The 12,546-nt window shown below is 44.1% G+C and overlaps 1 protein-coding gene across 2 annotated transcripts in view; it reads left to right on the top strand.

Moving 5' to 3' along the window:
• Positions 1 to 12,546, top strand: part of LOC137266440 (bromodomain-containing protein 8-like) — a 34,112-nt gene that overhangs the window by 6,657 nt on the left and 14,909 nt on the right. For both annotated transcript variants that reach the window (XM_067801939.1, XM_067801940.1), the window contains exons 2-4: positions 9,047 to 9,139; positions 11,446 to 11,515; positions 12,114 to 12,163. In XM_067801939.1, the coding sequence (XP_067658040.1) occupies positions 9,048 to 9,139; positions 11,446 to 11,515; positions 12,114 to 12,163 (212 nt within the window). In that variant the 5' untranslated portion in view covers position 9,047. The remainder of the gene's footprint in view (positions 1 to 9,046; positions 9,140 to 11,445; positions 11,516 to 12,113; positions 12,164 to 12,546) is intronic.

The following is a 12,546-nucleotide window of genomic DNA, read 5'->3' as shown; positions in this document are numbered from 1 at the left end:
CACCAGACCCGCCACGGCGACGATGGCTGCCCACAGGTTTTGACTGAGCCACGTGGCAGTTTTAGCCAGAGCGCCCAACAACCACGAGACGATGCTACCCAGGATACCGGGAAGGGCTTCGGCGGCTTTACCAGCCGGTTTAGCTAGGCGTTCCCCGAGTTTTTTTATCCAGTCTTTAACACCACCGCCGGGGGTTATCTGTACGTTATTATGGACGCGCAACTTAATATAGACAATGGGAGATTCGTGCAAGCCATCTATTGACCTCCCCACTGACCCACACTGCGCCATAGTGTGCGGGCAGACTGGCTGTGGGAAGACCGTTTTCGTGTTGGATATGTTGGAGGGTTACTACAAGGATGTGTTCGATAACATCGTTATCATGTGCCCTACTCTGAGCATGAATAAAACGTACGCGCGACCTTGGGTGATGACGGACCCGGACGTACACAAAATCGACCCTGGAACACGCCTGCAGGACTGGTTGAAAGCTCTTCACGAGAAATTTAAAGGGGAACCGACGCTGTTTATACTGGACGACTGCAGCGCTAATCGCGAGATAACAAAAAAGAGAGACATGCTATCGTACCTGGCCTTCTCCGGCCGGCATGCAAATCACAGCGTCTGGGTGCTAACGCAGAAGTTCAACTCGGTGTTGAAAGACCTCAGGGAGCAGACGCAATGGGTGGCCTTATTTCACTGCAAGGACAGGGATTCGTTCTAGGAGTGTTTGAGAGAGAACGATGTGATGAGTAAATTAGAACGGGAACGGGTGAAGAAACAGCTCGCTGAAACTAAACACGCTAAGCTCGTGCTCAAGACCGACCAACCAGTAGCATATAGAGTGTGCTAAAGCTAAGCAAAGCTAAGCAAAGCTAAGCAAAGCTAAGCAAAGCTAAGCAAATGCTAAGTATAGCTATGATATTTGAAGTGTTTGTCGTGTGCAACTTAACCTTCATTTCTCTGTGTTTTGTCTGCATCGGGTATTATATAGTTAAAACTAAATCTTACTTGTTATATTATAAGATGGAGTGTGAGGAATTGCTCGAACAATTGTTGGTACCTGGGGTAGTGGATGATGATAAGCGAGAGAAACTGGCGGCGTTGGCTGTTGGCGGCAAAGCCAAACATTACTTTGGAGACTACACTCCGGATAAAATTCACAAAATGTCAGCCGAAGAAATCGATAAGCTGTACGCTAGATACGAGTCCCGGCTCGGAGCAGAAATGACAAAGACAATAGGATCGGCTATGACCCAGATATACACCGGTATTGTATCATACTTCCTTCCCATTCCACCAGAGCGCCGACTTTACCTGTGGGAGGACCTCGAGAAAGACCCTTTTATCGAACACGCCGTGAGTTCTATCAGCTGCGGGCTGTACCACAAATATGGTATGTTGTTGGCTCCAGTGACGGCGGCGATTATCACGGCAAAGCATTGTCAATTTGAGAGAAAAAACAATAATGGTATAGATGGATGCTGCTCCCGAGGTGATACCCCCCACAGTGAGGGAAACCCCAGTGGGGGTACCCCCCACACCCCCAACAGTAGGGGAAGTGACCCCTTCACAGGAGACCAGGGAACCAGTGGGGGAAGTGACCCCAACAGTAACCAGGCAGAAGAATCCTAAGAGAGTAGCTGCCGGTAAAAAACGGTGGTGTAACCAACATAAAATTATTACAGTGACCAACCCAACCCGACTGTTGTTGGCTGTAGGCGTAACTGCTGCCTTGGCTATCTCGTGGTTATATACACGTGAGGGAAACCCTCACCGTGAGGTGGTACCCCCCACCCCAACACAATTAGAGGTCGACCCGCATATCATGTTATAATTTAAAATATTTTTATATATACATAATGTCTGAGGGGAAAACGTTCGTCAACGACGCATACCACGCCACAGTGGTCGCCAGTCTAGCAGTAGGGTACGCTCGGTTGACTAAAATGGTGCTTAAACAACCAACTATCAAGCTAGATTTCAACCTGCAGGATATGGGTATGCTCATAATGAACCTTGGTATGGCGATGGCCACAAAAGACATCCTAGTAAAACAAGGGATAATACCTGATAATATAATGAAATAAATATAGGATGGCCACGATAGCTATGATGGTCGGTGGGGCGTTAGTGAATGCCCTGGCATTTTCCGGGAGTAATTTCCTCTTCTCGAAACTACGAGATGATCACGCGGCTGAAATACAGGAAGAAAGGAAACGGCACGATCTCGCTACTGAGAACTTACAAAAGGCACAGGCCGAGTACGCTAAAAAACGCCTCCAGAGGATCGATTTTATTAACGAACAACTCCAGCGTGAAAACCATGCCGTTCAAACATTCAACGATGTCGATGAAGCAATGAAAGAATACTACCTACTAACTGGTAAACGATTGGAACCGCTCAATAAACCCACACTCGCTCAGTACTACACACCATCCAAGGGACAAATGAATCGTGAACTGGGCTTCATAGTGTTGGGTATAGCAGCTACTGCGTTGGTTGCAAAGCAATTAAATTAAATACCTATATAAGTAAACATGAGACCCGCTCCATACCGATGCGAATACATACTTATGGGGAAGACCGAGGCCTGTGGTAGGAAATGCAGGAATCAGGGGTTCTGTTGTTTCCATATGGGAAGTCCTAACTACACGTGTTCTGTGTGTGGTATCGGGGTTAAAGGACACTACTGTCTATGTAAAGCTCACGGAGCGAACGTAGTCAGACATCAACTCATCTACGAGAATAAAAAGGACTACATAAAAGAACGTAGGCGACTGCTCAAGATAGACTCCAAATAAATGTTTTACTCAGCCACATATTTTTATCAAGGGTTACCTCCCTTTACTGTGACCCAATTAGACATTGGTTATGTTAGGTGTAAACACTATGACTACTGTGCGCGAGCTAAAGCGGGTCGCAAAACAGAGAGGTGTGATCGGGTATTCTCGAATGCGGAAGTCAGCATTGTTGAGATTACTAGGTTTAGAAGCCCCTCCTACGGTAAAACAATTAAAAGCTCAAGCAAAACAGCTTGGATACACGGGTTATTCAAACCTGGGGAGAGCCGGGTTAGTCGAATTGTTATCACATACCCCCGTAGCACGTCCCACTGTAAAACAACTGAAAGCCGAGGCACACGATTTGGGTTTAGGCGGGTATTCCCGTATGAGAAAACCACAGCTTGTAGAATTATTACGACAGAATAGAGCTATTGACCTACAGTTCGTGCGCACTGAGCGCGCTGTAGGCAACTATTTGAGAGGTTGGCGCATGCACGTTGATAGAAACATAGACATTACAGATATCAAGCCTCTGATAGCTGATAAGGTCAACCAGGAACTAAATAACCTAGGAAGTATCAAGTTTCAGATCACAGTGAAAATGTCGCTCGATAAGCAGGTTGGGGGCCCCACAGGGGCCACTGAGTATGTTCAGCCTTACTTCCGAGGTAAACAAGAGGTCGTCACACATACAGAGACCATTGACGCATCAATCGATACCAGTTTTCAGCAGATACGAGAATACCTAGAACGCTACACACACTTGGGGTCTGGGTGGGCTGTAGATAAAATCGATAATGTCTATCTAGACATAGCTAACTACGTGCCGTTCAGAGGCGGGTCATACCTAGCCTTGCCTCCCTACTATAGGAACAAACATGCCATAGTAAACGTTAAGAATAGAGGAAACGATTGCCTGAGGTTAGCTATCAGGTCAGCCTTATTTCCAGCTGACACTAATCCGAACAGGCCTTCTAATTATCCTCAGGATGATGGGCTCAACTGGGATGGTATAGATGAACCCACCCCCATATCCCAGATCACTAAAGTAGAAAAACAGAATAATCTGGCTATAAATGTCTTTGGGCACGAAGGTAACACAACAATAGTACACACAGTCAGCCCGGTGAAGGATCGCCAAGTTATCAATATATTCATGATCCAGCGAGGTGACAAGTATCACTACACATGGATAAAACACTTTAGCAGGCTGTTGTATGACCAATCGGCACACAGAGAAAAGACCCACTTCTGTGAACGATGCCTACATGGCTTCACACGAGCTGATTTATTAGAATCCCACCGGGATGATTGTCAAGGTGTGGGGCAGACGGCCATACGAGTCGACATGCCTAAGGAAGGTGATAATATCCTAAAATTCAGTAACCACAAGAACCAAATGTCTGTGCCTTATATCATATACGCCGACTTCGAAGCCTTGGTGGTGGGGGATTCCCCCAGTGGTGCCGCCGGCGAGGTTCCCATCACCCACAAAACACAAGAGCATAAAGCCTGTGGGTTTGGATACATTGTCGTCCGTTGTGACGGGGAAACGAAATCTCCGGTAGTGTATAGGGGCCCTGACGCGGCTGAAAGGTTTCTAAAATGTTTGCAGGAGGAAGAAAAAATTATTAGGAATACATTGTATAGAACCGCTCCCATGCGTATGACCCGAGTCGACAGGCTAGCTCACGCTAGTAGCACTAACTGTCACGTGTGCGACTCACCACTTAACGGTGATTCGGTGAGAGATCACTGCCACATAACTGGTAAGTATAGAGGCGCCGCTCACAGCGCGTGCAACCTCAAGCTTAAAATCAACCCTAAGACAATAAACATCCCCGTTGTCTTTCACAACTTGAGAGGGTACGACTCACACTTGATCATGCAGGCCATCGCGAAAATCGATGGTAATATAACGTGCATCCCCAACAACATGGAGAGATACATCTCCTTCAGCTTAAACGGACGTAGGTTCATTGACTCGTTTCAGTTCCTCCTGTCGTCACTCGACAGTCTGGTCAAGGCCAACAATACCTTCCCTATCACCGATCGATACACAGACGCCGAGACTAGACCCCTGCTTATGAGGAAGGGTGTGTACCCCTATGAGTACATGGATAGTTGGGTCAAGTTCACCGAGACCAGACTACCCCCTATTGACTGCTTTTATAGCAAGCTGAATGAGGCGTCCGTCTCACGAGACGATTACTCGCACGCGACTAACATATGGAATAAACTGGGTTGTAAGAACCTGGGTGATTATCACGACCTGTACTTGAGGACAGATGTACTGCTGTTAGCCGACGTGTTTGAGACATTTAGGCGGACGTGTTTCAAGCAGTATAAACTCGACCCCGCATGGTATTACACCAGCCCAGGTCTGTCGTGGGACGCCTTGCTTAAAAAGACCGGAGTTAATTTGGAATTGCTCACAGATTACGACATGCACCTATTCATTGAGAAAGGCTTGCGAGGTGGGATTTCCATGGCATCCAAACGATACGCGAAAGCAAATAATCAATACGTGAAAGGTTACGATCCTAACAAGCCAACCAATCACATTCTCTACCTCGACGCAAACAACCTGTACGGCTGGGCCATGAGCCAGTATCTACCTACAGGGGGATTCGAATGGGTACCCCACGTTGATGTTATGGGGGTTGCACCAGATTCGAACAAAGGTTATATCCTCGAGGTTGACTTAGAGTATACCAAGGAATTACACACATCACACAACAGCTACCCCCTGGTCCCCGAACGTATGAGGGTTAACCCAGACTGGATGTCTGAGTACCAACATAACTTGTTAGGTGGGCGTGTGACAGACGTTGAAAAACTCGTGCCTAACTTAATGAATAAGACCAAGTACATTGTTCACTATCGCAACCTACAGCTGTACCTGTCGTTGGGTATGAGGCTGACCAAAATACACAGGGTGCTCATGTTCGACCAGAGCCCATGGATGGAGCCCTACATCAGAATGAACACAGACCTACGAAAAAAAGCCACCAGTGATTTTGAGAAAAATCTCTACAAGCTCATGAACAACTCGGTGTTTGGTAAGACTATGGAGAACCTGAGGAAACGCGTGACCGTGAAGCTGGTTCGGTCGAGTGAGGAAGACAAGCTCAGGAGATTGATAGCCAGTCCGGCATTCAACCGTAGTAAGATATTCACAGACAACCTGGTTGCCCTACACATGAAGAAAAGCCACATAAAATTCAACCGGCCTGTTTACGTGGGGATGAGCATCCTCGATTTATCCAAACACCTGATGTACGACTTTTACTACAACGAGCTCAAGAAACAGTACGGTGACAGGTGTGAAGTGCTGTACACTGACACGGATTCCCTGCTGATGGAGATTCGAACCGAGGACGTGTACAAGGACATGAAAAAACACCTCGATTTATACGACACCAGCGACTACCCTAAGACCCATACCATACACAGTACGGTAAATAAAAAGGTCCTAGGTAAGATGAAGGACGAGTGTGCTGGCACGCCCATAGCCGAGTACATAGGTTTGAGACCTAAGATGTACTCCATACTGAAAGCCGACAATAGTGAGATCCGGAAGGCTAAGGGGGTTAAGAAGTATGTGGTGAAACAACACATCAAACACGCCAGATTCAAGGAAGCCCTGTTCAAGACCCGTACCTTTAGGCATAAAATGAACACACTTAGAAGTGATGGACATAAGATATACGGACTGACTATAAACAAGACATCCCTGTCGCCTATGGACACGAAACGTTGGATAGCTATTGATGGGATAAACACATACGCGTATGGACATGAAAAAATTTGAGGCTATTTACTACAGCCCGCGTGGGTACTGGAAAGGAGCTAGCGCAGTAGATAAGCTAGCTAAAATAGCGCGAGTACCCCCGGAGGAAGCCAAAGCGTGGCTTGAAAAACAAGCCCTGTGGCAGATCTATTTGCCGGCACCACGCTACGTGCCTAGAAGGAGGTTCGGTATTAACATACCTAATAGCGTTCACCAGGCAGACCTACTGTTCCTACCCCACGACAAGAGGTACAAGTATGCCTTAACCGTAGTGGACGTAGCCAGTCGTTACAAGGAAGCCGAACCCTTGACCACGAAAGATTCGGCCCAGGTAGCCAGAGGATTCGAACGCATATACAAACGCAGCCCGCTGACGTGGCCAACAGAGCTGCAAGTTGACCCCGGACGGGAGTTCATGGGTGCCGTGTCACAACTGCTAGCCAAACACGATACAAAGGTCAGGCGTGGCACGGCCAGAGCCCATCGCAGCCAAGCCATAGTTGAGAGATTTAATAGGACTTTGGCTGAGCGCTTGTTCGGCCATCAGTATGCTAGGGAGATGGCCACCCCTGGAAAACGATCGACTGAATGGGACACGAGGTTACCCAAGGTGGTGTCGGCAATCAACCATGAAGTCACCCGTCTCACCGGTAAGAAACCGGCAGACGCTATCAAACTAAAATCAATAGTTGCAGAGTCGGCCGCTCCATTGCGTGGGAAGGAGAAACAGATACCAGATAGGGCCCTAGTGAGGTATCTATACCAGCCGGGGGAACACGAGGGTGATAGCCGTTAGCGGGCCACCGATCCTATATGGTCAGTCAAAACTTACAACATAGATAAAGTGGATATAAAAGCCGACGAACCTAACTTGTACTACTTGAGGGATGGGCCGGGTAGGGGGTTTGTAAGAGAAGAATTATTGATCGTACCGTACGGCACAGTGTTACCTCCAACACACGTTAAGTAGTAGGGGTAATAGTAGCAAGAGCTAAGGACCCAACCAAAGCCTTATTTAGTAAATAAGGCTTTGTAGAGACTTTTCTTGAAAGTGTTTTAAAACCCCCATTGTATATACTACTCAATTACTTGGCCATCTATCAATGACTGTAGCAAAGTTTCTTTAAATATTTCATAAATAAGACTTTTTGATGCATTTTTGTGTGACATGTAGAACATCCATGTATATGAGTCGCCGACTCCTAGGTAGTCACTTGCACTTACTCACTCGCCAACACCTTTCGTCCCTTCCCGATAATGCTTGATACTGAATGCACATATAAGCAGTGTTAGAAATAGATTCAAACTGTCACTGGCCCGAATAATTCATGATAATTTATTAACAGTGAAACAGCGTGTATGAAAACAGTTCGGGTATTCAATCACAAATTAATTGTTTCAAACTATCATGGCTCCAGATAATTTTTCAACATGAGGTGTACATATGCCTTTTTTATTCAATAAAAAAAGAGTACTGGGAAAAGTTAGAGTACATTTAGAGTACTGAATGGAATTTAATGGCATGTAAGTAAACTTGTGTGTCATTTCATATATGCACCACAACATTGCTACTCTTGTGCAAACAGGTAAATAACCAATAAGGCAATACTTTTGTTATAAAAATATGTCCTTAAATGATTCTAAGACCGTACCCCGTTGCTGTAATGCGTATCTGCTGCGTTTTCTGATTTTCTCTCCTACCATATCTTGCATATTTTTTATCCGTACATATGCCCTTATCTGGAACCCTGAAACGATTAACTCTGAGCCACTGTCATTGATGGGACACACTCTAAGAATACACATACATTTTCAAACAAGAAGACAGAGTCATCGTTATCCCCTGCTATGGCAAAATACTCTTCATGAATATGTCTACAAGTTGTGACTATGTCACGTTTTGGCATGTTTTGGAAATATAGTATGAAAGGTTTTCAGGTTTTGCTCATGAAAGGAGCACTACCACCAGTTTGAGTCAAACTCAAATTTTTTGCCATGGAAACTCCAGAAATATTTGATTAATAATCCTGAAACTACCAAAAGGCACCAGCACACCACCAGACCTATCTATGTGCCAAGTTGGGTAAAGAAATATGGCATGGTTTTAAAGATCTGCTGTAGAAATGACAAATGTGGTTGGATACACAGCCGAAGTATATTTTCCACATTAAACATTGGTAAGTTGAATTTATTGCTTGGTTCTCAGGGATTTGACTCACAGGGATTTGACTCACCGGGATTTGACTCACGGGGATTTGACTCACCGGGATTTGACTGTATAATAGGTTGGCGCGAGCATCAGTTACATGACATATTTTTTTGTCAAGGGTTTGATGGATTCACCAACTTCATGATATTTTTTTGACAGCATCAGATCTCTAATCAATGTGTTACAAGTACAGATTCCCTACCTTTTGGTTGTGAGTCTTTTTATTAATGTGACTGTGATGATCTTTTGTTGTCCAGGATGAAGCTGCATCAGGGACCTGTGGATACATGGTCCACAAGGGAGAAGCTTGCTCTGGCGTGTTCCGTCATGAAGAGCGGGGACCAGAACTGGTAGGGATTGAATCACTCCTGACTTCCCCTATTGTCTCCGTGTTTTGTATTGGTTGTTTTAAAATCACGTTTTTGAGCTCATGGCATGAAGTCTTGCTTGATTGTCCTCTTTTAGTGTTTGCTATATATCTTTTCACTGCCTCTTATATAATTCATATAATTGGTTTATTCAATAAAGCAGTCCGTTCCTGGATTCCGCGGCAAATTTAAGCAAATTCTGCACCCTATTTTTCAATATTCTGCAAAACATTCTGCGGTTAAAACATTTAGGAAAAATAACAAAAACATTGTACAGACCTTCATAGTTTAATTCTCAAACACAGATATAAAGTTAAGTCGACAGTATACATCACATCTTGAGCATGTCTGATGACAAACCACCCACACCTTTTTCTGTGTTTGAGAATTAAGCACTCGCTGAAAGTTATTTCTCTCCTCTCATTCGTAACTTAGAAGCAGACCAACAACTTCCTGTTTAATGCAAATGACAATTTTATGTTTAAACTAAATGTGAAATAATTTCAGTTTTCAAAATGATCGATTTTGAGAACGTAATAGCAGTGTCAAGTTCATCTAATATTATTTGAAAGATGCCCCAAACTTGCTTTATATATTACAGTATCTTTATTCATGGTTATTTTGAAAATGTTGTCACAATCAATATGTCAGTTCGTTTTATGTGTAACCGATTCTACTTTTGACATTATCTCTACTTTTCATTTTGGCTGTCAGTCGGTTTTCACTCAGTTTTTAAAATAAGCAAATTCCATTAGAAAAGTGGCAAATTCTGCACTGATTCTGCAAGAAAACGTGTTTTCCGTGGACCATGCATGTTTTTGCATGGAAAGGTAAATTCAGCAATTTTTTCTGCAACCGCAGAATCGCGGAATCCAGGAAGAACTGATAAAAGGACCACAGGCCCATTATACAGTTACATAAGTCATATCATGGAAATACCGCATTAGAAACATCTCTTTCCTTCTTTTCCTCACTTGGTTGACCATGATTTGTTTTACACGTCATCTTATCCCATTTGTGTAGATCAGTACTCATATTATTGATCACTTGATTCTCTGGCCTAGACCCAATTATTTACAGACCACAGCCATATTCAGTGCACTTTGGACCGGCTTGGGACCAACTAAAAAGTTTGAATTAGACAGCAGTCTGAGTTACACAGAAATTTCTTATAAAGAATGATTGCATCAGGTCTGTAAGCTCAGCAGTCTAAGTAAACTTATCCTCAGTACTTTTCGTTACACTCCACTACTGAGTCTAACAAAACTTAGTAGAAGGTCGCGTCAGGTAACCTTTGAGATTGACCAATCAGAACCCAGCTTACCAAATCGCGAAAGAGCACATTTGCACATACCTGTTGAACTTATTATCTCGAAAAGGTTTGTACCCAAATGATTCTGAATGCTATTTCGCGTACGCTTGCTTCCTGGTGATGCACACGGCGTACGTACAACCATGACAACGGTGAGTAAACATTCGCTGAAAATAGAGTTTTGGCAATATCCAATTATGTTATCTTGCGGAAATATTAGCTGATGGTAACCATGTCAACAGAAACCCCAAAGCGTATATACTGCAGGTCAGATAACTGTGTTATATGCGAATTTTTGTTTGTGGAGAGATCTGTGTCAGTGACCTGAATATTTTGAAAGTCCCTCCGATCCCTAAATAGTAGCCGTTGTCTGATTGGTTAAATCTATTTAACCGTCTCGCGTTTGATTGGACGGTCATTGGTCACTCAAAGGTTATTTGACGCGACCTTCTAAGTTTTGTTAGACTCAGTGGTGGAGTGTAACGAAATACACTGAGACTAAGTGTACTTAGACTGTTAAGTTCAGGCTGGTAATTCAAGAAAGACAGAGTCTGAGTTGGACAGAGGGCACTGTATCTGGAAGATAAGTTTAAGTCCCTTCCTTCCTTCCTTCCTTCCTGGGGCGGTGGGGAAACCTAGTGGTTAAAGCTTTCGCTCGTCACGCCGAAGACCTGGGTTCGATTCCCCTCATGGGTACAGTGTGTGAGGCCCATTTTCTGGTGTCCCCCGCCGTGATATCGCTGGAATATTGCTAAAAGCGGCGTAAAACCAAACTCACTCACTCACTCCTTCCTTCCTTTTTCTACCCACCTCCATCTTACTTTCTCTCCCTTTTTTCCCTCTCACTATCCATTCCCACTGATTTCTCCCTACCTCATACCTGTTTTCCTCTTTCCCACCATGATGTTCTGTTGGTCCTGACCATGCAGATGTTTACAGTGTTTCTACTTGTGACACAATGTGCTTCATCTTGCAGGGTATCAGTAAGCAGAGCTATCAAGCCATATGTGGAAAGCCAGCGGCCATCTAATTGGTTCTCCCAGAAGGTAGGTCAATGTCAGTCCTTTAATTAGGTCACTCCATCATCCATCCCTGCATCCTTCAATCCATCATTGACCCGTGGAGATCCAGGCTTCCACTGATCTTCAGCAACACCTGCTTGTCCTAAGAGGCGGCTAAGGGGATTGAGTGGTCAGGCTTGCTGACTTGGTTGACACATATAATTGCATCTCATTTAAACAGATTGATGCTCATGATGTTGATCACTGGGTCGTCCAGACACCTTTGTTTATGGACCACTGCCACATTGTTGGAATAATTCTGCCGAGTGTTGTATCAAATATAACAAACCAGTCAGTCTCCAACTCATTCAACAGTTCAACTGGCTTTTCTTGAATTTCCCGTCTCATCTCACTTTGCTGTAAAAATACTCAGCAGGCCAGTTGTACAACCAATTATTATATCTCAACTGTAATCATAACAAACATCAGGAATTTGCTTGAGTAAAGATCTGACGATCCTAGTTCCAACAAAAGTTGGAATCAAAACTGTGTCCTTCTCTCGCTTCAAACTTGCTAATTCACAGTAAAGTATTATGAGATGTGTAAGTTTGTCCTTAGTAATCATATCGTCTCCCATTTTCAGAATTGTGCCTTGCAGTACTCTGACCTCCTGGAGAAGGTGGAAACGCCCAAGTAAGTCAATCGCATTCGTAGATTGCATGGTGTCTGTAATAATTAATATTTGCAGTCAGTTAAAAATATTTGGAGTAGCCTATCCTTTGAAACCATTTTCAGTTGATCTCAGTGGTAGTGTATTAATGTATGATATTTTTTACTTTCCTTATTAGTTCAAAAGAAATTTTACTAAATTTTACTAAACTTAGAGTTCAAACTAATGTCAAAGATGCACTGTTTTCGTAGTTGACAGCAACTAGCATATTTCCAGGAGCTCATATAGAATTCCAGGGCTGTTACCTTGACATACAAAAGTAAGGGTTAAGGGGTCCCCAGTCAATACATTTTATGGGACCTTGCTGATGACATGAGAATCCTGTACTGAAATGGAGTAGTCACCG

The sequence above is a fragment of the Haliotis asinina genome, chromosome 15 (assembly GCF_037392515.1).
Source record: "Haliotis asinina isolate JCU_RB_2024 chromosome 15, JCU_Hal_asi_v2, whole genome shotgun sequence".
In the NCBI taxonomy this organism is placed as follows: Eukaryota; Metazoa; Mollusca; class Gastropoda; order Lepetellida; family Haliotidae; genus Haliotis; species Haliotis asinina.
Note: the sequence above shows the minus strand (reverse complement) of the source record. Positions and strands in the feature narration are given on the sequence as shown.